This window comes from Poecilia latipinna, unplaced genomic scaffold (genome assembly GCF_001443285.1).
Source record: "Poecilia latipinna isolate Pla-1442-1.1 unplaced genomic scaffold, P_latipinna-1.0 Scaffold182, whole genome shotgun sequence".
In the NCBI taxonomy this organism is placed as follows: domain Eukaryota; kingdom Metazoa; phylum Chordata; class Actinopteri; order Cyprinodontiformes; family Poeciliidae; genus Poecilia; species Poecilia latipinna.
In genome coordinates this window covers 61,704-89,413 of record NW_015112798.1, presented here as the reverse complement: position 1 = coordinate 89,413, position 27,710 = coordinate 61,704, and the positions used below count along the sequence as shown (strand labels likewise).

Here is a 27,710-nt window from a genome sequence, read left to right as displayed (position 1 = left end):
CCTCATGTTTTACTTTTACTTAACTTTCAGTTCTCCCTGTTGGTTGCCTTCTCTCTTTTTCTCGTACCTTCAGGTTAAGGTACATGTGGCCACCCTTATGATTATGCCACACAGTGGAGGAAATAATTAATTGATCCCCTGCTGATATTGTAGGTTTTATCTCTCATAAAGTAGAAAGTCTATTTTCTGTGATAGTTGTGTTAGAGCAACAACCAGAAATCTGGAAAAAAAATAAAATAACGTGATAGAATAGATATTACAAGTCAGTTTCCAAGTCCTTGAAAATAAGTGTTTGATTCCCAGGCAAAATATGACCTGAAAACATCAGGTTGGTCATTAGGTTTGCATCCAACTGACCAGACATATTATACAGTAATTTCAAAAAGAAGAATCCTTTAGTTTCCCGGTGTCAGTTCAAAGTTTTTGCGTATTAAACTTTCCTTTTTGATAAAGTCCAATTAGACTGGCTTATGTTGTCCTAATATCTGTCTCCTGTGTGAGCCAGTGCCACTGTCAACTCTTCTTCTTTAACTTAGAGAGCACTTCTGGACCAGAGCTTCTGTCTGTCATCTCCAAGCCACATTTGGTCTCATCAGATGACCAGTCAGTGTGGAAGATTCTTCTGGAAGTTTCTTCCTGTTTTAACCAAAGTCGTTTTTCTCACTGTAAATGAAACTCTGTCAGAGCAGTAATAACTTTAGCTGTTTTTTTAGCATCTTTTTGCTCCGTTTTGTTCTTACAAACTTTCCTAAACTCCCTGGCAGTTTAGGAATCCTCCACCCAACCAACAAACAAAATATAATAATTACTGGATTGGTTTGAATTTAGTGGCCTGGTTTGAATCAGCCACAAATCAACATGAGCTACAGCAGATAGTTATGTCTGAGGAACGCTACATAATCCTGCTCAGTCTCTGTTGTTTACACCTTCCCAATCAGCAAACCAGCAATTGGAATTAATAGGGCCAAACTGTTTCATCCACGGCTCATGTTCATTGGGCCAGAAAATGTGTGAAATGATAGAAATTTTGAAAACAAATTTCCAACATCCCACCGGAACACTCTATCAATATGCCTGTTGTTACTGACAGTACAGGAATCATCACTGAAGTGAGGTCACATAAAAAATTTAAAAAGAAATCACAGGGTCACTTATTAGAAAACTTGTATGTTTTTATGTCCAAAAGGACTAAAATGCAAAATAATGAAAAATGAAAGGATTTCATGGAATAAACTTATAAAGCACAGGCAAAGCTTGTTCAGTTACCTTCTTTGTGAACTTAGTTTTCCATTGTTAGGTGCCTGGAGCAGCAGCTGGTTTGGTCTTCTACCACTGTTACCCATCTGGTTGGACTTGACATGTTTTACATTCAGAAATGGTTCTGCATATCAGTTGGTTGTAGCATTTGGTCATTGAACCTGTTGTTGTTTTTCTATCATCTGGAACAAGTCAGAGCATTTTCCTCTGGACATTAATTCAGCATAAAGTCTGATTGTCACATAATTTGCTCATCACAGGCACTTATAATAACAACCGCTATAGCTTTTTAAATATTAAAGTTGTCATATGTGTGTTGGTACCTAAAGTTTAGTAATCTTTTCTATAACCTTCAAATACCAAAGAGCTAGTTCCCAGGGCACCATTACTCACTGAGGAGTTTTTATAGAGAGCACACAATGAAACAGCCGAAACAAAAGACTGTCAGCGGCTTCGCCGTGTGGCACACTCTGGTTTAGACAGGTTGTTAGAAATTTACAAGCACGCCTCCATTCACAGATTTACATCAGCCCCTTGTAACCTGAAATATCTCTTCATATCCTTGGGTTGTTTACTCCTGCAAGAATCTACAGTGACTTGCAAAACTTTTCTGATCTGCTAAGCCTCTCCATACTTTCTTCCATCGGTTACAAAGTGGCCTTCATGTAGTAGTTTTCACTTTTATAATAGGCAAATACGAAAAAAGCCATGTATCATTCCACCTGTTTTTGTTGATCCATCCCATGGAATCCTCCAAAAGCTAGTGGACGTAACCTCACAAAACCAAAAGGTTACCATTGGCTGTAAAATGATCAAGTACATCTCGACACACCGTAAATACAGGGTGGCTTTACATTAAATAATCATGAAAAACAAAGTAACGATCCTGTGAGGTTAAGGGCTGCTCCTGACTCACCAAACGGGGCAAAAGCTGGGGCATCTCTGTTCCTGTAATTTAGATACTAAACCTCAATCAGTTGGGATTAATGAGGCTGCTTTGTTTCCTCGCTGCGCAGCCTGGCCCCTTGTACCCTGCTGGGATCATGCTACGCCTCCTGGTTTTTGATCCCGCTTTCAAGTGCAACAATAGACAGAAGACCGTGCGATCTACTAGACTCTGCATATTTTGCACACAACATGCAGAGTCTGAAAAAGTCGTGCAGGCAGCAGAAATGCATGAAAGCCAAATGATCCTTTTTATCTGCTTGGCAGAACCTCCACTTGACTCCTCGTTATCTATAAATGAAGCCGAAGGAAGCCACATTTGATGCAGCAGGGCACGGTAACAAACGGATGAAGGAGCAGCCTAAAGCAAATTCACACATGAAATCGGAAGAAATTGCACAGGGGAAGAAAAGATTTTGTACCAATTAACTTTGGGAGCATAAACTGATCTTTTCACACTTCTTTATTCCATTGCGTTTCCTGCTAAGATCAGGGCTTTTTTGAGAGTGTAAGAGCATCTTTTCTGGTATATCCTCGATCAAAAGGTCATGTACCTTCTATTTACAGAGCATCCGGAAAGTATTCACACAGCTTCACTTTTACACTTTTATTAGGTTGCAGCCCTATTCCAAATTGTATTGCATTAATTCCTTTCCTCAGAATTCTACACAGAAATACCTAATTATGAGAGTGTGGAAATGTTTTTGAATGTTATACGAATTGATTAAAAACAGAAAGTCAAGAAATTAAATTTCTTCAAACAAATGGGCCCTTTGTTTGCAGAGTACTCTCATGCTCCACAATGTGTACCTAATATATTTATATAGAAAGGTTATTAATCAAACCCATATATCTTAAATATCAAAATTCTCCAAATCCTGGTTTTAAAAGTGTGTTACATCACAAATGTGCGTGAATCTTATTCTATTATATCTTGTAAGAGCATAATTTCGCAATTTGTGTTTCCGTCAAGTAAATTATTTAAAAATCACACGTAAATGAACTGTGTTCAAGAGATAAGTCATTAAAAATCATGGCAGCGACAGATGTTACATTATTCATCATGGCTGATAGATGATAGCGCTTGTCTATCATCTATCAGCCAATCAGAGGAGAAGTCGGCATCTTATTTAGGCATTGGAGCGACAAGCTCTGCCTACTTGGGAGCGGCTACATATGGGGCGTTTTTGGGGAAATTGAAGTTGGTGATTTTACAAAAGAGTTATGGATTCAACAAGTTGGAATGACAGACAACTTTTTATGAACTGTGATGTTGTGAGAGGTCTGCCGGAGCCAGCTGCACATTGTCTGAAAAAAACCAAAAACAAACCATCATCCTGCTGCCACTTCCTGCCATTTTCACTAGTAGTAACATCCAGCTGTTGATCATGTGACTCATGATGCAAACAAATTTTTCAATTCCAGTTTTGTATTCTGATATGGCGGAAAAGTCACCTTATCCTGTTGCAAAAATGTTTTATCCAAAAACATGTTTCCATTGGGTGGATATATTTTCGTACTTTCAATTTCCGCAATTTTATGGTCAATGAAAACGCAGGTGCTGTTTGGGTCTGAACTTCTTTTAGACTATTGTTCACTAAAATAAACAATTAGCAGGTTTTTAAATTTAGTTTTGTGGCGCTGATCTCACCCATTGACCGCTGGATATAGGCACCAGCACCCTCCCCCAACTGCATTTGGGACAAAGGGGTACGATGGATGGATGGATGGATGGATGGATGGATGGATGGATGGAAATGCCTGGTAATAACTTCAGTAGCAGTGTCTTGTTATAACGAGAAATTTTCTCATTTAAAGGAGATGTAAATATACGCTACTCTGTCAGACTACAACTTGTTTAATAATGCACAAAGTGGCTCGATACGATCTTCCTTCTTCTCACCTGGTTTCCTCTGGGGCACATCTAAAAATCCCAAGAGCTATTGCTGTTCTACTATTTGAAACATAATAAATTTTGGTTTTATGAGATAGGAGTCTTGTTGTAGCAACATTTTAATGAGTTCTGGATCTTGTTATCACAAGATAGTGCTTCTAAATTTATTTCCAAGATCTGAGTTAAACTCTTCTGTAGTTTTCATGACTGATGTTTTGAAAACCTATATATAAAAAAAATGTTTACTAAAATAAATAATATTTTATGACTTGCTAAAACAAAATGTAGTGCTTTTGACAATTCATTTTAGCAGTCTGACAGCAAAAGTTGAACAATATGTAAATGAGAGATTGCAGATTCAGTCGTTAAAGTACAGTTAAAGTAAACTCAGAGAACTCAAGCAAAACAAGCAGTAAGATGGCAGGAGGGTTATATATGGGGCCTTTATGCTGATTCCTGAAAAAAAAGGAAATGAAATTGTATACAAACTGGTATTTAACATTCACTTCCAATAAGCTCCAACATATTGCCTCTGGGCAATAGGAAAAACGCTGATTTGAAATGTGACAGAGGACAGCCTCAGTTACCATCCCATCACCGTCAGCTCCACTGCAGGAGAATCCAGAAAGAAAAGTAGACAAGATAGTTTCCTCTCCCCTCGCCGTTCGTTCTCCCGCTGGCAGACTGAGACAGACGGGCTCTGATACTGACAGCAGGCCTGGGACAACATGGCTGTCACTCTGATTGTGGCTACAGCCACGTCTGTCCTGTAGGTTCTACCATTATGGCTCTGACACAGTTTTAATGGATGGAGCATTGATAACAACTGCTACTGGTGTCCGTGTGTGTGTGTGTGTGTGTGTGTGTGTGTGTGTACATGCTTTTGAATTTCTCACCTCGTAAGGGCTATTTCTTTGATACATACTACATTGTGAGGACCCACTTTGGGGTCCAAAGTCTTGAGTAGAGACCTTAATATGCATTAACACTGTTAATGTCCTTGTGGTTATGTTGGATATGCAACACTGGTTACTGATTTGGGACACCTGTGTCCCAAATCAGTACCTGTGGTACTGCTAAGGCCTTTAGTCTTTTAGGGAACATTCACACCAACCCTGTTTGGTCTACGTTTATCAAATTCTAATTCATTTGCCTAGAAAGTCCTGTTCATTTGGGGAGGAGTGAATCTATAATGGAACTACGGACCAAAAAAGTGAACTATGGTACGTTTAAAAACCTCAGTCTCGGTTTGGTTGTGAACTCTGGTGCGGTTCAAATGCATATGTCAGACTACATAGTGGCACTATGAAAGAGAACAAGGCATGAAAATTGTAACCCCTCCCGCCCCCAATTTTATTTTTATGCTAAAGGTTACTTACAGCGAGAAACTAAATACAGTATTTATTTCATAGTGGTATTTCCTGGATTTTTCTGTTAAGAAACCAGAGAGGGTTATTTGATTATTATTTATTTCATTAATAGTGTTATTATTTATTTCCTGACTTTTGTTCTGTGAAGAACCCAGAGAGGGTTATTTGATTGTACTTTCTGGAAAACAATAAATTTTTACAGTTAGGCACTCCTGCAATCATCACACTTTTTCTGTTACAAACTGACTCCGGCCCCCCACCAGAGAAGGGAAAGGTTATGTGGCCCTCACAGGAAAAAGCTTGGGGACCCCTGCCTTTCGTGGTACCTGGTGCAGCGCCCCCAATGGCGAGTGGTGGAACAGGTTGCTCAAAGTGTTTGGTTGGTGTTTCACACAGTGATAAATGCTACATTGTGAAAGAGAACCACAGCAACTGAAAATGAAACAAATGATTACATTTTTATCACACAACAAACTGAATTTTCCAGATTATCACGTGTGAAAGCATCCTTACACTTAATTCTGGTTAACTTAACTAAAGACTGTTTTACTTCTGTAGAAGGTAAGGGCTACAAACTTACTATTCTCATCTCTTCAGGATGCAGCCAATCAGCGCCAAGGAAAGTAAGTGGTGCTGCTAGATTAGCTGCTTTAAAACACCAGCCAGTAGCGTGTCAAGTAGCATTATGCCTAGGTATATCAGCTCCCCAAGCTATACTTCCTGTTGGATAATTTAGGGAAAACAAATCTAGAAACAGGCAATTTTCTGTGAATTAGTTGGAGTTAGATTCCACAGAAAAATCTGCATAATAATCTCCTGACTCCATTCATTACCCAAAAAAACTTGGTTAGGTTTTGGGAAACATCATAGCTGAAGTGAAAATAAATCATCTGAGCTAATAATCCGATTGCTCAAGCTTTACAAAACAGATTACATGCACAAAGTGGTGGACAACGACAGAAACCTGGCATGTGCACATGGTAGTAATATCTAAGCACTCTATTAAATCTATTGTATTACTGAAGGCAACAGGATGTGCTGATCTACCATTTGTCTTGGAAGCGGGTTTAAATAAATCATTTAAGTCTCATAAATCATATGTAGGGCAGTGTGGATTGGATGACTGCAGCGACTAAAGCAGCGATAGGCAGAAATGATGACGAGCCACAGATTCACCCATCACAGTCAGGGAGAGCAGCACAGACAAGAATTTTAAATGATCAATAAATGCATTGTGCAACTTGTCGTCCCTTCTTTCATCATTATTATGCTGAATGTTTTATCGAAGCAGCTGCCTATAGGAGCTCTGGTTCAACTTCTCAGCTGTATGAAAGGAAGAGAAAAGTCATGGTGAGGCTAATGTGAAAATAATCCATGAGACAAATCCCTTGGAAAGGTTTTGGAGCAACCGTATCTACTCAGGCAGTGTTTTAAAATTCCACATTAAATATGAAAAATACTGTTGAGTGATATTTGAATTGTTTACTCTTAATTTAGAAAGACATCGTCCCAGAATAACAGACATATTCTATCTCTTCAGCCCACATGAAATATGAATGAAAACTTTTGAGTGACATTTATAGAAATTGAATCTGTAGGAGTAAAATCATCCTTGGACAACAGACAATTTAACTTTAAAAGGACTATCAGTATGGTGATTGATATATTGGCCATATTGACCAGGTTTTGTTAGGTTCCAGGTTTCGTAAGCCGGGTCAGACCAGCATTCAGCACCAGTTTGGGGCTTTGAAGGCACCTTCACTCATTCATTTGTCAAACTATTTGATGGGCAAGTAATTAATATATTATACAGTCTATTTCTGTGTTTATTCTTAATTATGGCAGGACTGGTTCTTCATTATAAAATTATATTTTATCATTAATCTTATGGTACCTTTCATTTTGTCACATGTGAACTACAGACTTCAACATAGATGGTGTGCACAAGTTTAATTTTGGGAGATTCATCTTTATATTGAATTAGTTTCTCTCAGGCGATCCGAAATGTTAAACATTATCAAACAATTGGATACAAATCTGAATCAGCACCACATACAGAAAAGTCATACGAGGACTTTTGTGGGTGAAAAGATCAGAATAGTAAGAACAACCTGAACTTTACAAATAAAAAAATCCTGACATTTCAAAGAGTGAATGACCAATAATACACTGAAAACAATGTTTTTTGAACCAACTGAAACAACTAGTTGTATTAGTTTTGCTCAAAGTAAAATTGTAATTTGATTTTCAAAGAAAATAAAAAATAATAAAATTAGCTATAACCATTTGAAGTCTTTTTTTTTTTAAGTTGGTTTAAAGAAACATTTTTGTCAGTGCAATGTCCTGTTTCCTTTCACTGGAAAATTTTCTTTTTCTACAAAGTATTGACCAGGGGACAAAATGCATTGTCATTCTTAGTGAACACAGAAACAAATTCAGAACAATCTATTTTGTTTCCAATTCACAGATAAATACTGTTTTGTTTGTTGTTAGAATGTGACCTGTTGCAAAAAAGGTCCAAGGGGTCTAAAGATTCTTTCAAGGCACTACATGCATGTAATAAAATTGTTCAATATTGAAAGCGGTTTGTAGTAATTCAGATGTACACATTATTCTCTAGAATGTCAGAAAGTAGAAGAACTGGAACGAAGAGAAATAATTCATTTTCAGCAGCCTTTGTACACTTTGCACCATATGTCATGTAATCGACCTCCGAGAGATGTTTCACCCAGATCCAATTTATTGGGCCAGCAGACAAATGGATGGCCATCATTGCCTTTTAAAGAGTAATGACACTAGAGCGTCTACTAATCAATTCAAAGAGAAGTGCCCTGTAATGTCCAACCACTCCTTCGGTGCTTACAAACAAACTAAAGTAATAAATTGATGGGTTTAATCAAAATCCTATTATGTCTCTGGTAGCAGTTTTTATTAATGGCTCATTTTAATGTGGACATAATCAGTCACACTGCATGTGGTCATCATTATTTTCTATGAATGAAAGCTGAGTTGGAACCATGGTACTCCATGTGACACCACATCAGTGGTTCAAATATATTCCTCAAATGTACCTGTTTCTAATTAACTTTGTAATTTTGTTAAAGGTAATGCACCCTTGTTGTCAGAGCTGCAATTTAAATTAACTTCTAATCACTAGCTCCTCTCACAGTACATACACACACATGCGTGCACGCGCACACACACCTACACTCACACACACACACACAGTTCAGTTCAGCTATTTGTCAAGTAACTGACAGTGTGTGGTTGTGTAATTACACAGTTCTTAAAATATCCTATTATAGGTGGCAATTCTGGTACATCACTAAAGTAGAATACCTGATACAGAGCAAAAAATAACCCTGGAGACGTCCTCCTTACATAAACTGTTAGTAATTACAAAGCCCTTCTTGGTATTTTATAGCCCAGTATAATAAGCAAGGAGGTTTACAAGAGGCAAGCATATGTTCAACATCACATTAAGAATATTCTCTATCCTCTGTCCTCTTGTACAGACCTTCCCTTCCCCCCTTTCTCTTTTGACACTGTTGTTCATGACATATTACTGAATCGACTGGAGAGTTGGTTCAGACTCTCTGGTCCGGTACTCAACTGGTTTGAATCTTTCATAAAGATCAGGGATTTCTTTGTTTCAATAGGAAACTTCTCATCAGTCACTGAACAGATGCTTAGAACAGGTAAATTTGTGGATGTGCCACAACTTTCTCCAGCAGAACAGAAACAAAACTGAAGTTATTATCTTTGGTCTTAAAGAGGAGCGAACTAGAGTCCAAACAGAGCTTCAGTTATTACAGCTAGAAGCTAGAGATCAGGCCTGCAATCTGGGTGTAGTGCTGAATGCTGACCTTAACCTTCAGAGTCACATAAAGGCAGTTACAAAGTCTGCCTTCTATCACCAGAAGAACATCTCCAGGACTGAAGGACTAATGTCTCAGTGCGATCTAGAGGAACTCACCCATTGATTTATCTTTAGTCACACTGATTACTGTGACAGTGTATTCACAGGCCTGCCTAAAAATATTATCAAACAGCTGCAGTTGATCCAGAACGCTGCTGCTCGCGTTGTCACTAAAACCAGGAAGATAAAGCACATCACACCAGTTTTAAAGTCCCTAAACTGGCTCCCTGTAGCTCAGAGAATAAACTTTAAAATACTGTTGTTGGCTTATAAATCACTGAATGGCTTAGCACCACAATACATTAAAGACCTGTTGTTGTATCAACCTTCCAGACCTCTCAGGTCTTTTGGTTTTGGTTCTGCTCTGCGTCAGAACCAGAGCCAAACATGGAGAAGAAACATTCAGCTTCTATTCACCACAAATCTGGAACAAACTTCCAGAAAACTGCAAATCATCTGAAACACTGAGTTCCTTTAAAACAAGACTAAAAACTCAGCTGTTTAAGAGCTGCTTTTAAAACATAATCATGAAACATTAATCAATAATCTGATGTGCAAAATGTAATGTTGTTGACTGTGTGTTCTATGACTTTGTATTTTTGTGTTTTTATGATGTAAAGCACTTTGAAATGCCTCGTTGCTGAAAGATGCTACACAAATAAAATTTGATTGATTAATTGATTGAAATATTAGAAATAAAGAAGTCAGAAGATATTTGCTCCTGCTGTAGTGCTGAGACAGATTCCACTGTACATATTTGTGCATACTGAGGAATATTTAGTGTTTGAACCATTAAAATAAGCATTTGTAGAGGGGATCTCAAATATTCACGATATTACTGGAGGTCAACTGTAATGGAGCGAAGGTTTGTTTGAAGCTCGAAATGAAACAAAGCTGGACTTCAGACTTAAGAAATCTGTCTGAGTCCGTGGTCAGCAATGCCTGGCCTGTGGTCAGAGTCTCCATAGGAACCAATGTAGAGTTAGCTGTACTGGCCAGTCCTTCATTGTAGATTTATTGTATAGTACTAGCTTAAATTTGGATATTAGCATCTCTATGTTTAGAGATCCACTCAAAACCATAACACAGCAGTCTCGTTTCCAGATGCACATGTTGCACACTGCTAATGTAAATACTGCATCAAATGGACATTAGAAAAAAAAAAAAAAAGACATATAGTTTCAAGTGGGTCACTTAAAGGGGCGACACACTTGAGTGGTGTATGACGCTTGCTAAAAACATTCCTACTATTTTCTAATAAGCGTCCCAAGCTGGCAGCATTCAGACAGCAGCTGACCCTCTGAGCCGCTGTGCCCAGACATCCCTTTTGAACCTGTTCTCCTCAAATGACACCATGCTGCCGAATGCAACAAAACACAGCTCCACTTTGGATGTGTGTTCCTCTCAAGATATGCTCTTGGCTTAAAGGGAACATTAGCTGGACTAATGCCCATGCTGCTCAGTCCCGTCCTTTGGGATGCCTTGTACTATGCATCCTTTTGGTCAGCAGGCTGTGACCTCAGTGCTCACTCCAGAATAACCCATCTTCTATCACCAAGACAACAACAAAGGTTACAGTAACTAGATCTACACAAAGAAAAGAAATCCTGTGCTGTACCACATGGAGTCAAAAAATAACAGGCATTTCCTGGAGCAAAATGTCCTAGAACATTAGAAAAACTACATTTCCAAAGCAAGATAATAATAGCAACAAAAAATTCACTTTAATAAAAAAAATAAAATAATCAATTATCTATTCATTGTCTATTCCGACCCACAGGGTTGCAGAGGAGCCTCTGCCTATCTTCATCGGCCACTGAGGCAACCAGATTGCTGATATTATAAGGCAACATAAGGCAACAAGTTCTACCAACTGTCACAAATGCTTCAGAGTTTTTTTCTTTTTCTGATATTATGACTAGTTTATGAAGACAAACATTTTAGTGACCTCTCTTATCCTTTATACACCTTGCAGGTCACCTGGTTCAAAGTTTTCTAAAGTCAGACGGGGGCTATAATGTCCACAACTTCAGGGTGTATTTGTTAACATAAGAATGTTGGTGAGTGTGTCAGGTGGTCTAATGATTTTTCGATTCCAGTTTTGCTGCTAAAGCTGATTTTCCTGCCTGTGGTTAACAAATACCCTGCTGCCAGTTGGAATATATCAGAACTAAAAATGAACTGTATTCAGTTGTAATAAATCACTCTCTTGCCTTGGTATCATTGAACTTCAGAGAAATGTTGTTACTTCTTTTAGTGCTTGAAAGGCGGCAACCAAACACACAACAAGTTGGCCATTGGGAATAATAAAGTTTACTTAATGTGGCATTACACTACACCCAAACCACTTCTACTAACCTCTTTGACTCTTTAGACAAGTCACTTTAAAGAGTCTCAAGTAGTCAGGCTCTTCACCAAAACACCTGAAGGCCTCTGGATTTCTGGTCTGCTGGTTAATGTCTCATTTGTTCAATCATCATCATCGTCCACAGCTCATGACCAAAGGTGAGGGTCTGAACATAGCTCCATCCTAAGATCAGCTTCACCCTGACAGACCAGAGTGGGATCTTTATGGCACCAGTACACCTATCGTTCCTCTCATAAAAAGCCACTCAGAGGTGGCAGCGTAGCATATTCCAGTTAAAGATCAGAGAAAAAACTCAGGAGACAGTTCCAAGCTTTGCTGAAAAGCTGTTTGGTTGCCTGGAGGTTGTCCAGACTTTCTGAAATCAATGGGGCCACACGCTGCTGGGATGGGGTGCATTCAGGTACTGACAGTGGAAAGAGCTAATGGAGTCTAACTCTCAATGAATATGACTGAATACCATCAGTGCACCATTCCCCATAGTGTACTCCAGAAGTTTACAGGTTATTTGATGTTTATTTGCTTCATTCACTCTTCTTCTCTGTCACATCCTGATATTTACACGTTCCACATCTATTAAGACCAACCTTTTGGGTGCAAAGGAATTCTGATTTTATTGGTGGGGGGATACATCCACCAATAAAATCAATGCCCACGCTGGACACAGATGTCCAGCGTGGGCATCTTCTGCAGTGAAAAATTATGAAATGTGAATTTTTGGACATTTGGAGCATAATTAGTCGCTAAATACTGCATTACACACTCCTCCTCTATAAAAAGGTTGGTTATGAACCCACTGACATGACTGAATCAAACTGAATTAAAGACTTTATGTAGAAGAAAACTGCTAAGCATATGCAGAACTAAAGGACAAAGGCTGTAGAAGCAGCGGTGTGCTCCTCTGTCATTTTTCTCCTTAGTCAATGCTGTGCAGGGTGGAGGGGTGGGGTGGGAATGACTTTAAAGACATGAACGGCTGCAAGCTTCAGGAGCTTTGCTAGACTCTGATCAAGGCTCCTGATCAGAGTCAAGCTGAATAAGTAAGAGACTGCCAGCTATACCGTGGAGATGGAGTATAGCTGTCATCGCTGTGGAGAATAAGTAAAGACACTAAGAGGAAAGTAATGCAGAGCCAGAGACTTGAAAGTACTTTAAAAATGTAGAACAATATATTGACCTGATTATCTTCTAAATATGAAAAGTTGAAATTTAACATATCATTTCACATCTTGCCTCTCAGAGTAGAGTTCTTCTATAGTTTATCTTGCTTGGTGTGACGATTCCCTACAATTTAAGCATCAGTTAGAGTCACACCACTCTGAGGTTCTGCTTCCTGTGTTTTAATTCCACCATTCCACCCGTTTCATCAGGAAACATCAATGCCGTGTCAGAAACCGAGCTGGCAGTCACACTGAGCCAGACAAGAGCTGCTACACAACACAAGAGCTGCATTAGCATTGCAGCAAATGTTTCCTCCTTGTCTAATTTACAAATGCAAGCTTGTTGATTGAAAAGTGCACCGCGAAGATTAGGACAGACAGTAGATTAGATGCAGCAAATTAAAGTTGCAGCTTGGGGGAGGGGGGGCAGTTGAGCTTGTTAAGATTCTCTTCAGTTCTACATCATAATCTGGAGGCAGTGGAATAAGTTTCCATCAGTGATGCACAACACACACTTCCTATGCATGCATGTAAAAAATTAGGACACCCAATTAAATATTTAGGTCTTATGAAATAAATGCTCACATGTCTTGTTTTTATTTAACTCTGTAAAATAAAGTCATTTAATTGGGTAACCAAAATAAACTGTTAGATTCTAAGTGGAAAAAGTTAGGTGACACCACACTGCCTTATGGGTAGTGTGCTGTGATGATGATTTACTGGACAGTGGCTGCTTTCAAACTCTTTTGAGTCAGAATGGGCACTATAGAAAACAAATGATTGATAAGCTGCAAGAGCAGGAATATCTATGCATTGGAGTTCTAGGCTTTTACTCAACATAAATTTCATTTTCCTCCCTTTCTTACAATTTTAGGAAAAAACTACGTAGCCGGGATGAGATGTTTATTGACTACTATGGTAGTAACAGTATTTGCACAAATGAAAATATACCATTTAAATGATGTTTGTTGAACACATTTCTTAGAAAAAAAATTGTATCTTCAAACTGATTGGCTCAAAACATTGCAATAGACATGGATGCTGAAATTAAAGCAGGGGATATGAAACCATGAAAGAGCACCAAGTGTCACATGTGGCTGAACTTTGAACTTTACAAATGTCTGAAGAGGCCTTCAGAGGATGTTTTGCTCCTACAGGGAAACTTTTCCTCCAGGTGATGCTAGTGCTAAGGAAGTTACCAAAACTTCAACCCAGATGTCAAAGTTCATTCAACTGAACGTTTACAAGACAACCAACTAAATTAGCCTCAGAATTTATTCTTAAAAAGTAGCTTAGGGGGAGGTAGGTGCACTAAATGTTTTCAAAGTTAGCAAAAAATGCAATTTTTCTTCTGCCGTTAGTACATTAGTGGAAATAAGCCAACCACTGACAGATATTTAACGCAGAAGAAATTCTCAGTGTGCTGGTTGGAGTGTAAGGAAATGATAAAGATGCTTCACAACAGAGAAGACCCACATGCATACCTAAGAGAAGTTTGGAGTTGTCAGTTTTCTCAACATGCATGTGACATTTCTGTGCATGTAAGAAGAGAACATGCACAGTATGCAGAAGGGCTCGAACCAACATCCAAACCAAGTCCTTCTTGCTGCATGACACCAGTCCCGTGAAAGACTTCCATATTTACTCAACTTCTACATATATAACAAAGTGCTGCGGTTCAGGAAAATAATGAAAATAAAGTCTAGGTTAGCCAAATATCACTGTGGCATATACAATATTGGACACATTGGACAATAAACTAATTTGTACAAAACAAATTCCATGTGTCATATTGGCATAATAAGACAAATACTAATCATCTGGTTAGTCAATTTAGTTCATTTAATTATTTTAGATAAATATATTTTATGTACATTTTAAATCATATTATAAGAAATATGCATTTGAAAATATATAACAGCAACACAAAAATATGGGGATACTTTAGCTAATTCTGTTGGGTTACTTTCCACCTACTCATATATTGTTATTTTTCTTCTTTTGTACAGTTCATGAAATTACATACTGTAGCTAAGTTAAAAACTCCAAAGATCCTGATTACATTCCAATAAAAATATGGAGTGAGGAATCAGTTGGGTCTGGTGACGGATGCGATTCCTGATTGTTGTTGCTTTAATAATCTGGAGCCAGAACATTTTTTGTGGTTTTAAAGAATAATATAATAATACCTGCTAGTGAGGACTTAAAAATATTAAGTTAAGTAGAATACAAAACATGTTCCTGTCAAAATGTTTCTGTAAATGTATGTTTTCAAAGCGCTGAATGTCTTAACAATTAACAGTTATTTTAAAAGAAACTAGTCTCACTCTATCAGTAGTAAAGGTTTTTAAAATACATGACTACAAAGTTGGCATGTCATGTCTGTATATTAAACAAACTTATTGCTATGATTGCTTAACATAGTTATTTAAGGTCTATTAGTATTCATTAGGACATTTGGGGATACTTTACATAATACTGACTGAAACATTTTAATTTTGTTTTCTGACATTTCCTAGGGAAATAAAATGACTTTCTATTGTCATAGAAAGTCATAGAAAGTCGAGCTGCTTCTGCCTTGTGAGTCAGAAGCAGCTCGTCACGTAACCATGGAGACCACGGTAGGTTAGACCAATTCGTTTCATGGGGACTCGATGCAGCCTTTGAGGTCTTTGGAGGATGCTGCCTGTTCTGGTTGCCTTGAAGGCCACGGCTGCTGAATGACCCAGCAGCTTTTAACTCCCACACTTTCACTTAAGAGGAAATGAAATCAAAAAGGGAATCGATGTTACTGGGTCTATAAAGGATACTTGAAGTTGTCTCCCAAACAAGTTTTCTATTGCTTAATCGCAACTACAGCTAAAGCTAAAATATAAAGTAAGCATGGAAACCTTTAGTAAGTATGACAAACTTTTCATGTCAAGTTCTCACCATATTTGCAAAAAAAAAGCAACATACAAGTATGTCTGTGTTACTGTGGCAACATCCATCCATCCATCCATTTTCTGAACACCCTTGTCCCTCAGTGGGGTCGGGAGGGGTGCTGGTGCCTATCTCCAGCTAACATTCTGGGCGAGAGGCGGGGTACACCCTGGACAGGTCGCCAGTCTGTCGCAGACTGTGGCAACAGTGTACTCATTTTTATTTCAATTATGTTTTTACTCTTCTCTTCTACATAAATTCAAGCAGCTTAGCAACACAAAAAATTATACAATAACACCAATAACAAAACAATAAGTTTATTCTACGTTAATTTTCTCTGCCAGTTCACAGTTTCCAACAGGTCGTGATACCATGTCACTAGTGGAGTAAAATAAGCTGTTGGGGCGGCTGCTTGGCTGGGGCAAGTTAGTATGCACATCCTTTCCTTGACGTTGATACCAATCTCGTCTTCAGTCTATAATTCTTTAAAATTTTCTTCTGCCCAAAATGCTATCTGGTAGCTCTTCCACCAGGCATCATTCAAACAAGATGAATTAGCGAACATGTTCACAATTCTCAGGTTCTCTCACCGAATCAAGATGTTTGAATCGCTCTTAGTGTGACCCCCTCCTCTGAAGCCAGTTTGCCATGGAAGACCCCAACAACAGTCAAAGCTCCAGACAACTTAGACCTCAGGATCATGGGGGTAACTCAAACCCCTCCACCACATTAAGGTGGCGATTCTGCGAAGGGGAGGAAACCAGCAGATTGCATCAAAACTTTATATCAATGCAATCCCCCATCCTGAGCAAGCACGGGGTGACAGTGGAGAGGAAACACTCCCCTTTCAAAGGAATAGACCTCTAGCAGAACCAGGCTCAGGATGGACGGACGTCTGCCTCGACCGGCTGGGGTTGGAGAGGACAGGAAAGAGAGACAGACAAACATACACACACTCGTACACACACCCTGGGTTGGGGAAGATCTGGAAAAAACACAGAGAGAAGAACTTTGATTAGGGAGATGAACTATGGACACATTAGAAACAAAACAAATTACATACATACATTTTTGTATTAGTACAAATTTACAGACACATTTATAGACAGAGACACAACGAAACAGCTTGCTTAATATACTGATATATACATAAAAAATATATATGTGTTTATGCATGTGTGAATGTGTCTGCTTGCATTGTGAACGGAGGTCAAGGTCTGGCGGTAAGAATTCCTAATGAACCTAACCAGATGTCTCTAGGACTGTGGGAGTAAACCTCAGTACCCAGGGAAAAACGGAACTAACTTCACCTAACCTAGCATGGATGCTTTTAGGGAGTAGAAAATAAACCGGAGTACCCGGAGAAAACCGACAAATCTCCAATAAACTGTATAGCTGTTGTGTTGTCTAGAGGAGAAAACTGGAGCATCCAAATGAAACATAAAAATAACAATAATTCTAAAATGGATGGTTTCTAGAGTAGGGGACAGAACTTAAGGACCCAGAAAACACCCACAAATATTGATGTTTTTTCATAAAATGCCTCAAGATGATCTTTGTTTTGATTTGGCACTATGTAAAATAACTAATTGAACTGAATCTTTATCTATTCCATCCATTTTCTTCCGCTTATCCATGGTCGGGTCACGGGGTAGCAGTCTAAGTAAGAAGGCCCAGACTTCCATCTCCTCTCCCCCCTTGAGCTCACTCCTCTGGAGGAATCCCAGAGGAGCGTTCCCAGGACAGCCGCAAACCATAGACCCTGAAGGATATCCTTGGTCCCAATGGAAGGTACCTGGAACACCTCACCAGGAGGCATCCAGGACACATGCTGACTAAATGCCCAAGTCACCTCAACTGGCTCCTCTCAACAAGGAAAGGTAGCAGCTCAACGCTGATTCCCTTCTGGATGACTGAGCTTCAATCTCTAAGGGAGAGCCCAGATACCCTGCGAAGGAAACTAATTTCAGCCGCTTGTATACACCTCTCAACCTAACACCAGTTCAGGCTCCTTCCCCACCAGAGAAGTGACATTCCACGTTGTAAAGCCAGCTTCTATAGCTGAGGATCAGACCGTCGAGGTCCCCCGCCTTCAGCCACCACCCATACTGCATTGCACCTGACCCTTTTAGAATCTTTAATGAACCTAAAATGGATGTTGTTTTGAGTAGGTTAGGAACTGCAGCACCCGAAGAAAATGAACTGCCAAATTAACCGACTTGTGTCATTTAACCCTAACCCCAATCCTTTATAGTTTAATAGTGCCCTACAGCTCAGCCTAAACTAGATTAAACTAACAAAAAAATTTAAGGTTGCAATGGTGTGTGTGTGTGTGTGTATGCGTGTGTGTGTGTGTGTGTGTGTGCGTGTGCATGTGTGTATAGTCTACGAAAGCCACGGGTGGCACAGCAGCTCTTCCAAGGTGGGACGGTCCTCGGGGTCACCTATCAGACACTTTGACAGAAAATCCATGCAGTCTGGAAGGTTAGAGGTTAAACAGCAACAATGAACAGAGCCAACGGAACAAAACAGAATGACAGAGAACATATGTACTGTAAGATATATGGACAAGTGTTTGTCTTACCGTCAGAAAGCCAATGCCAGATTGTCAAGTTGTTTGAGATGTAGGTGTTAATGTTGAACCGCGTCATGTGGAGCATCTCGAACAGAACAACGCCCAGCTGCCACACTGTTGTAGGTCCAGCCCTGTAGGTACTGTTAACCATCCAGTCCAGTGGGATGTGACCAGGAGTACCTTGAAGATGTGTAAGAATAAGATCATAAAGATGAAAACGATTTTTTAAAAACAGCATTAATAAATGAGAATGGAGTGAGTTCTACGGTTCAGTCGTACCACAGAGTAGTTCATGTTGTTTCCTGTCATCAAAGCAGCTTAAGCCGAAGTCTATGAGATATATTTGTTTGTCTTCTGAGCTGCTGTCAATCAGGACATTGTCCACTTTTAGGTCTCTGTGGAAGATGTTTGCATTCTGAAGGTAAACAGCAGCTTCCACCAGCTGTTTTATTATGACCTAAGGTGCGAAGATAATATGACAGGGAGAAACTACCCATATTTAAATTCAGTATGAAAAAGCAACAATGAAAGCAGTACATATAACATTTCAAAAACACAACAAAAGTCCATCCAGCAGCTTACCTTCAATCAATCAATCAATCAATCAATCAATCAATCAATCAATCAATCAATCAATCAATCAATCAAATGTTATTTGTATAGCATATTTCAGCATCAAAACATTTCAAAGTGCATCATAAAAACACAAAAACGCAAAGTCATGTAACATAGAATCAACAATTGAAGCATTACATTGAGTCAAGTGGCATAGTTAAATTCTTAATTGATTATGCTTCAAAGGCAACTCAAAAACAGGCGGGTTTTTAATATAAATTTAAAGGCACTTTGTGTTTCAGCAGTTTTCTGGAAGTTCTGGACCTCTCTTACATTGAATAAGTGAGGTACCCCAATATTGAGCTTTGGGGTACCTCCGGCCCAATGCTCTAGTCGTTTTAGTAATATGTCATGATCAACAGTGTCAAAAGCTGCACTGTGATGTGATCAGATATCAGTGCACTTCTTCCACAATCTATATTCATATGGATGTCATTGAACACTTTGAATAGGCCAGTCTAAGTGCTGTGGTGGGCCCGGAAACCAGACTGAAAGACATCAAAGTGCTTTGTTATCAATAGGAAACTATTCAATTGTTTAAAAACACCTTTTTCAATAACTTTGCTGATGAATAAGAGGCTGGAGATCAGCCTGTAATTCTACAGTAGTGATTTGTCCAATTGTTTTATCAGTGGTTTTATAACTGCTGTTTTTATCCCTTGTGTGTGTGAGGACTGAGGCAAACGTAGACGACTGTGGCAAACGATTCAAGTTTTACGTGTGTGGGGTCAGTTGGACCCCATTTCTAAACACAAGGGTTAAAGCCTGGGGGAAAACTCCTGATGGAAGTGATGAGTTTACTATTTGAATCAGATTATTTTTACTGAAAGGCAGGACTTTTTTAAAGAAATGTGTGGATAGGATATCAGGACAGGAGGAACTTGAGCTTAATTGATTAATAATTTCTTCTAGGGTTTTATAATTAAGTATTTGAAATTGGGTAATTTTTCCTGCATTATTACTATGCTTGAGTATAGTACTGGTACCTTGGCCTCACTCTCCTCTATGAAATTTCCACGCTCATTAAGATAGAGCAAGAGGTCCTCTGCGAACATGGGCCTCTCCATGACCAAAATCAGCTCCTGATCCAGATCATACCAGTCTAACAGGGACAAGATGGCTGAATGCGGGACTGTTTCATTTGCAAGTTTTAACATGATGACCAACTCCATGGGCAGCTCGCTGCCGCTCTCATCCTGAAACATCCAAACAAACAGGAGAAACCCACAATGCATCTGGAATCCACTAAGAAAAAAAAAAAAACTGTGCTAGATTCTACTGCTCACTTACCTTATGTTTGATGACTACTTTGTCTTTTGGTATGTGTTTGATAGCCACCTATAAGATAGCAACAAGACTATATATATATATATATATATATATATATATATATATCAGTCATACTTTCCCTACCGGAAGTCAGTAGGAGTCAGATTTTGTTGAGAACAGCTGAAATCCTCAGATTGTTGGAAGACTAACAGATAGTCAGATTGAATCTCTCTTTTAGTTGATTTTAGCTCAAAACCATTCAAACTGAAACATCTTCTGAGTGTTTCTGAAAACGCTCAAAAAATGTTTCTGAGCGTTTTCAGGTTTCACAGTTGATTGAAAAATTTTCTGCTTAACTTCCGACCAACATCTACATACAGTCTGATACAGACATTGTAAAGCTGAGAACACTGCCACAAACTCTGTCTGAGGCATTTACCGCTCACTGTACAAAGTCTGGCACCGCCTACTGATAACTACGTGTAGGAGAACTACATCTGATTTTAACTTTGTATGCAGATGATAAAAAAAATGTAAAAATTACTGTGTGGATTTCTAAATTGAATTGTGTGTGTCTGTGTCAGAGATTGTAATACTTACAGGTAATTTACCCTCTAACCGATAGCCAGCAAAGACAGACCCGAAGCCTCCGTCTCCCAGCAGATGCAGCTCAACGTATTTTTGCAGGAATGCAGCTAAACACATGAACACATTTGAAATTCACAAAGCGTCAGAATTGAAGCTTGGATCTAATTATCACCACATCTTATTTCTATCCCATAATAAATGGTTATGCTACAAATCTACTACTACATAAACTCCAACCTCTTTGGGAATCGTCTTGTTCTTCTTCCATCACCATCTTCATCCTCCTCCTGGTTGGTGGTTCCTCCAAGTCCTCCATCTTCCTTTTCGGATTCCTCTTTCTGATCCCTGTAATGTCAAACATATTATGTTTGATATACAAGTTTCTCAGACCTGTACATTTTCAGTGTGTTTCCTATCCCAGAAAAACCTGATGTATATAACCAAATGCGTACAGTTAACAAATGAACCATCATAGATCAGTAATTTCTCCTAAAACAGACCTTCAATTAAAGCTATGCTATGCAATTTTTGACCCATTTTGAGAAGATTTTCCACCCTTTGGAGAAGTTTTGGGACCAGGTCTTGTTTCAACTTTATCAGATGCTGTACATCATGTTACACAAGGTAACGGAGTAAAGTTTGAGACCCATGTTCGAAAGCCTCTGTATACTACGTGGCTGTCAAATGGTTTGACTCCCGGCTCATTAACCTTTCTCTTTTGATGTAGTCAGAAGATTCAACAAGTAATCCAGATCAAAAATAAAATTTTCTGATATGTATTTCATAGTTAAGCCTTTACAGGGTTAAATCTCAAGTCCTCTTCTGTAAAGTGCCAGACTGAGCTGTAGGAATTACCCAAAGAAACAACATGAATATATTAACATTCAGTTGCCTTAAGAAAAAAACATCCTGATGTAAAGATTCAACTTAGTGGCTTATAAATATTTTTACAGAGCATTTTCTGTCCCTAATTTCAGTGTAATTTATAGGAATTCAAGTGATGCAACCTAGTGATAACACATAAAATACAAATGACATTTGGTAGTGTAATGTAAAAATGTGAGATTTATGAATACTTTTGCAAAGTATTGTTTCTCCTTTGTGTTATTTTCCGTCCCTTTAACTGTAATATGCTATTGTTAAGCAGCATCTTAATGCAAACTGTGAGTTTGCATTAAGTGAGTGCAAACTAACAATGGTTTCACCAAAGCAGCCAACCTGCACTGACGTCTGTTGAGCAGCAAGACTCTTTGCTCTGGTCCTGCTCCTGTTCCATTTTCTTCCTCTTGGCCTTCGGTGAACGTTCCTCTGCTTCTTCTTTCATTTTTCTCTCCACCATCCTCCTCGTCCTCATCTGTTCCTGGCAGCTTGAAGAGGATCCAGCCATGTCAGAGACCCTCCGCCTTTTTCTGGGGGTCTCAATTTCAGATATTTTCCTTTTCTTTGGTCTGCTGTTGTTCTCTAAAGTGTAAAGTGTATTATTATTTTTGCAATTTATCAAATATTAAGTATTTCTAGATAGGAGTGGCCACTTCTATCATTTATCGTGATATATTTCATATAATGATACGAAATATATCACAAAATATATTCTGATTTTTCACTGTCATGATAAATTTTAATTGATGTTTAATTCTGTGTGCAGTTTAGCATTAAAAATCACCCGACTTTATGCGACTGGTGCCCCAAAGAAGCGCATTATAAGTGGGATGGTTTTTAAAGAGCAGTGTTTGTGGGTCTATAATTGCTGTGACACATTAGCTGTGTTCATGTTACATAAGTGCAGAAAACTTTAAATTTCACACTTGTGGTATTTATGTTGAATAGGAAACACAAATCAAATCAAATCATGTGTGAATAAGTTTAATACAAAAGTCATTAAAAAACATGCAGTGCCATTATCCTGAAACTACTTCCTGCCACCGTCTTCTTTGTGGTTTGCGCCAGTGGCAACATCCTGCTGTTGATCATGTGACTAGTGAGATGCGAAAAAAGTGTTTCCATTGCAGTTTTGCAAAATAAATGATATGGGAGTTTTTTCTAAACTGGTGTGTTTCCATGAAGCAAATGTACTTTCAAAATGTCAAATTGCACAATTATGTGGTGAATGGAAACATTGCTAATGTCACAGTCATACAGTTACCTAAAAAGTAAGAAATAAATATATATTATCACCACTTTTATCATTATTGGAATAGTATGGCACAATGTTGTGTTAAACAATAAGTCCACATCACCCTCCCCTATCTCTACATCACCTCAGAGGCTGATGTGTGATCATAGACTTTATTACACAAACTGTTCCACTTTTAACTCATGTTCACCAAAACACATGGTTCTGGGTGAAACTATCACAGACTCACACATCTCAAAGTTCCCAACAACAGACAAGACAGTAACAGAAATTCTTAATGATAAAAACTCTAAATCTCTAAATTATATTAATCAGTACCTAAATGAACAAACTTTTAAACCTATGCTTATCTTTATCAAGATATGCACCATATGTTGATAATCTAATGAACTCTTTTACCTCGTTGTCTCATGAGGGCTGGCATTTTTTCATTCCTTTTATGTTCTTTGAACATCTTTTTTTCCAGTAGATTTCAGCATCAATTACTTCACCTACAAGTGTTGGCAGTTTTGTCTCTCGTAGTTATGTCTCACTCTATCAGAGATTTCTGACGAACTGAACTCAAATAGAATGTTGGGTTTTTCTTTTGTGTCTCCTCGCAACCAGTGTGACATCAAAAATAACATTCCAAAATTTGGTCATAAATGTCAGAATAGAGGTGATGTTGCTTAGCAGCCCTCTGGCTTAAGCCTAACATGCAGAACACAGAAAAAGCCCCACAATCAAACTTTTTAGAGCAATGAATCCCTGCAGAGCCCTCTAGGGGACATAGGATTTGTTTTTCTTTTGTGTCTCCTCGCAAAACTTTTTGCGTTCCCTCGCAATACTGTACTGATCAGTTCATGCGGCATAATTGAATACTGTAAGCCTTTCTTACAGTGGCCACTGTACTTTCTGCTTTAATATAAGGTTATGTAAGGTTTTCCCAGGTTAATATCTCGTTGTGAAATATCTGAAGTTTTATATAGTTTTCTTTAGGATAGAAATGCACCACAAACCTATGATATAAACAGAAACTTCCCATAAGTAGGAAAGAAATAAAAATACATCTAAACTATTTGGACTATTTCTAAGTTATTATTGGGGGTAATGAGTCATCTGGCAGTTTGATTGTGTCTCTATTGTGCTGGTAGCCTGAAGGGTTTAACCCTTGTGTCTAGAAATGGGGTCCAACCGACCCCACATATGTAAAACTTGTATCATTTGCCTCAGTCCTCTACATTTGCCTCAGTCCTCTACATTTGCCTCAGTCCTCTACATTTGCCTCAGTCATTTGCCTCAGTCCTCTACATTTGCCTCAGTCCTCACACACACAAGGGTTAAAGGGCCGTTTTCATGTGCAGTTCCATCTCAACCTTACACAGACATAAACATGTAGTGAATAAATCAAGTTTCAATCAGTTTTTTTTGCAGAAGAGTTAATAATTGACACATTTTCACTCAGGCTCTGTAAGAGTCATATGAATGCAATAAGTAATTATTGATATTGTAAGATGATTTATTTTTCCTGTTCAATTAATATGGTTACATACAAGATCAGTTATTTACTAAAGATGATGCATAGCTAAGGAATTGTGCTGTGCCTTTAAGAGGAGCTGTTTCTTTCTTCTTCGTGGGTTTTTTTCTTAGGAGGGCTGGAGGTGGGTTCTGTTCTGTTAACAGAACCCACAGGTTGAATAAAAGTCTGGACAGCTGCGCTATTCCCTCTCAGTATTAATTTTGTTGTTATCTATCTTCCGAGTTGGGTAGTAGTGGCTAAGTTTACTTGATTAACTGTAACCAAGTAAATATACTTGGTTACAGTAAATACTTGTGACACTGTACTTTTTACTTGTAGTAGTAGTAGTAGTAATAGTAATTATGAACTATTGCTACTTATACACTTGGGTAGATTGATTTTTCATAAATAAATAGACTTCAGTGATTCTTAGACGTCTGCAACATATGAGTTGGTACTGAAGTAAAATGCCACTTCATATAGTGCAATTTTTGTTTTTTAAGATCCTCAGAGTTCTTTGCCATGAGGTGCCATGTTGAAACTTACAGTGACAAATATGAGACAGTGTGAGAGCTGTACTAGAAAACTGAACACACACCTGGTCCTTATGCACACCTTTGACCTAGTAACACTAACTAGTCACATGACATTTTGGAGGGAAAATGACAAGCAGTGCTCAATTTGGACATTTAGGGTGTAGTCTCTTAGGGGTGTATTCACATTGGTTGCTGGTTGTTTAGAAATGAATGTCTGTATATTGACTTATTTTGAGGGAAGAATTAATATACAATGTTATATAAGCTGCACAAAGACTAATTTTCATTGTGTCAAAGTGTCATTTTGTCAGTGTTATCCCATGCAAACATATACCGGTACTTAAATATCTGCAGAAATGTGAGGGGTGTGCTCACTTTATTTGAAAGTTATACACTTGTTTATGTATTTATATGAAATAAAATGTCAATTGGTCCACTTTATGGCAATCCTAACAGTACAATTTAACATTTGGGCAAGTTTAAATCTTGACCAGCTTTAACACATGAAATAAACAGCACATTAAACCATATTTAAGGCAGGATGAAAAGGACAGATTTGGTGGACAGACGATCTTTCTCTGACTTTTGCTCGTTGTAGCTGTCCTCCTGTCAGTCTATTGGAAATGGACAAAACAGATACAGAGAGATAAAGGCAGAGAAAAAGGAAGACAGGGAGAGCGACAGAGAGGGAGAGAATGTTTTAGCAAAGAATACATAGAGAGAACTGACTGTGTGTAAATGTGTAATCCTACCATTTTAGAAGTTCCATTGGTAGTCCATGAACTTGCAGAGGAGAATGGAGACATGTGGGCTCACTGTTGTCTTCTCTTTTTGCACAAGTCGTCCTGTATTTTTTTTATGTCACTTTGCAGTTTGTAGCTTTTGTTCCCCTTTCTGGGTTAAGGCCTATGAATCGCCTAAAAACAGATGGGATACAATTCAAAACTACCCTTCTGTTTCTTAAGAAATGTAGATTAGATGCTGGTGAACTACCAAGTATGTTTAGCAAAGGCATTAATAAAATAGTTCTCTCCTTTGGAAAAAAACTCCAGCGTGAACATTGTGTCATCTTCCATTTTTACACAGAATGTTAAGATTACATGAAAACACAGAAGCTGACAAAAAACACTTCTTCTGTTCAGCCTGGAACAAACCATTTCACCCTTGATGCTGTCTCCTAAAAATGTAACAGCATTCAGTGATATTTTTCATTTTAACTTAATGCTCAGTTAAGTAAGTAAATGTGTGTAGTCTTCCAGTTCTCACCAGAAACTTACCCCACCACACATGCATGCAAGTAGTAGCAAACTTGTTCAAGTACCAACAGATAGATTAGATATATTTTATTTTCTAGTTCTGGGGTGCCCCACCCCTTTCTGATACCACCCTGGGCAACTGCCCATAAAGCCCATATTAAAAACTGCCACTGTACAGGCCCTGTGGCATGGGCGGGCATTGTCTGCCCACAGAGTCAGACATGTCACCCCCTCCTGGACTGGAAGTTGCTAGTCCATATTTTCATCCTCTGAACTTGAGGGATGTTTTTTTGTGAAAAAGTCAGTAGACCAGCAGTTTCTGAAATACTTCAGTTTGGCAGAAACAACCATGCCACATTTAAAGTCACGTCAATCCTTTTTTTCCCCCCCATTCTGATGCTCGGTTTGAACACTATTGAGTCCTCATCATCTTGTCTATAGGCCTATCTGAGTGGAGTCACTGCCAAGATGCTGTTTGTATTGAAAGTGATTGAAAAAGTGTACACAATGAAGTGGCTAGTGAGTGTATTTATACCCTTGAATAGATTTTGTGGCTCTATCAGCTCCCCAATCAGTTGCAATACTTACATTTGGTAAAAGCTCCAACCAGTGTTCGAATTCTCTTACGTTCCTGTCTCCCACAGTAAGCTTCACTTGTTCTTGCATTTAACTGCCTCATAGCAATTTGCAATGCACAGGCAAAACAGTATCATTTTTGGAGACATGTCCTGTGGTCTGATGAAACTCAGGAGGAGCCAGAACTCCAGCAGATTATTGTGAATTTGTGGAAGGAAACCTAAAATGTCGAACCAAGTCATACAGTTCAGAAGCTGCATTTCCATTACAAATGTGTGCATATCTTTGTCTATATTCCGCTAATGTTGAAAAACACAATTCCGCAATTGCTGTGTTTCCATTAACTAAAAAAGTAAATTAAGATCAACATAAATAAACTTGTTTATATGATAAGTCACTATCAATCATGGCAACATCGGATGTAAACAGTTACATGAGATATAGTTATAATTCAGCCATGGCGCTAGCGCTCATCATCTATCAGTCATCAGAGGCGTTGACTGATTTAGGCGTTGGAGCGACAAACCCGACCTACTTGGGAGCTGCTATTATGTGGCATTTTGGAGAACTTGTACTCTGTGACTTTAAGAGCTATGGATTCAAAATGTTGGAATGACCCAAAACTTTATGACCTGTGATGCTGTGAGAGCTGTTTTTTTTTTTTTTGTTTTTTTTAAACAATCAAAAAACAAGTCATCATCGTCCTACCCATAGACATAATATAAGCATAGACGCCTCATGGACCGCTCCGGCACAGGAAATACGGCGGCCATCTTGGAGCGGTATACCCTCCTACTTTGCTCAATCAAAACAACAATATCCCTCAGTGCT

General features: G+C 38.6%; 1 protein-coding gene across 1 annotated transcript; it reads right to left on the bottom strand.

The window, feature by feature from the left end:
- Window positions 1-17,610: 17,610 nt before the first annotated feature.
- On the bottom strand, window positions 17,611-23,557 carry LOC106946232 (serine/threonine-protein kinase pim-2-like). The gene is made up of 9 exons (XM_015030439.1): window positions 23,413-23,557; window positions 22,098-22,340; window positions 21,117-21,224; window positions 20,892-20,986; window positions 20,313-20,360; window positions 20,009-20,218; window positions 18,687-18,864; window positions 18,417-18,587; window positions 17,611-18,309 (listed from the first exon to the last, which is right to left on the bottom strand). The coding sequence occupies exons 1-9, from the start codon at window positions 23,465-23,467 to the stop codon at window positions 18,218-18,220; spliced, it is 1,200 nt and encodes a 399-aa protein (XP_014885925.1). The 5' UTR covers window positions 23,468-23,557; the 3' UTR covers window positions 17,611-18,217.
- Window positions 23,558-27,710: the final 4,153 nt, after the last annotated feature.

Excerpts from the sequence above, each read along its gene's own strand:
- LOC106946232 (XM_015030439.1), bottom strand. The coding sequence starts at position 23,467 with ATGTTCAAAGAACATAAAAGGAATGAAAAAATGCCAGCCCTCATGAGA. Across the intron at positions 21,225-22,097 it reads CTCAACAGACGTCAGTGCAG|GGATCAGAAAGAGGAATCCG; the intron begins GTTGGCTGCTTT and ends TTGACATTACAG. Across the intron at positions 20,219-20,312 it reads AAGTAGTCATCAAACATAAG|GATGAGAGCGGCAGCGAGCT; the intron begins GTAAGTGAGCAG and ends TGGATGTTTCAG.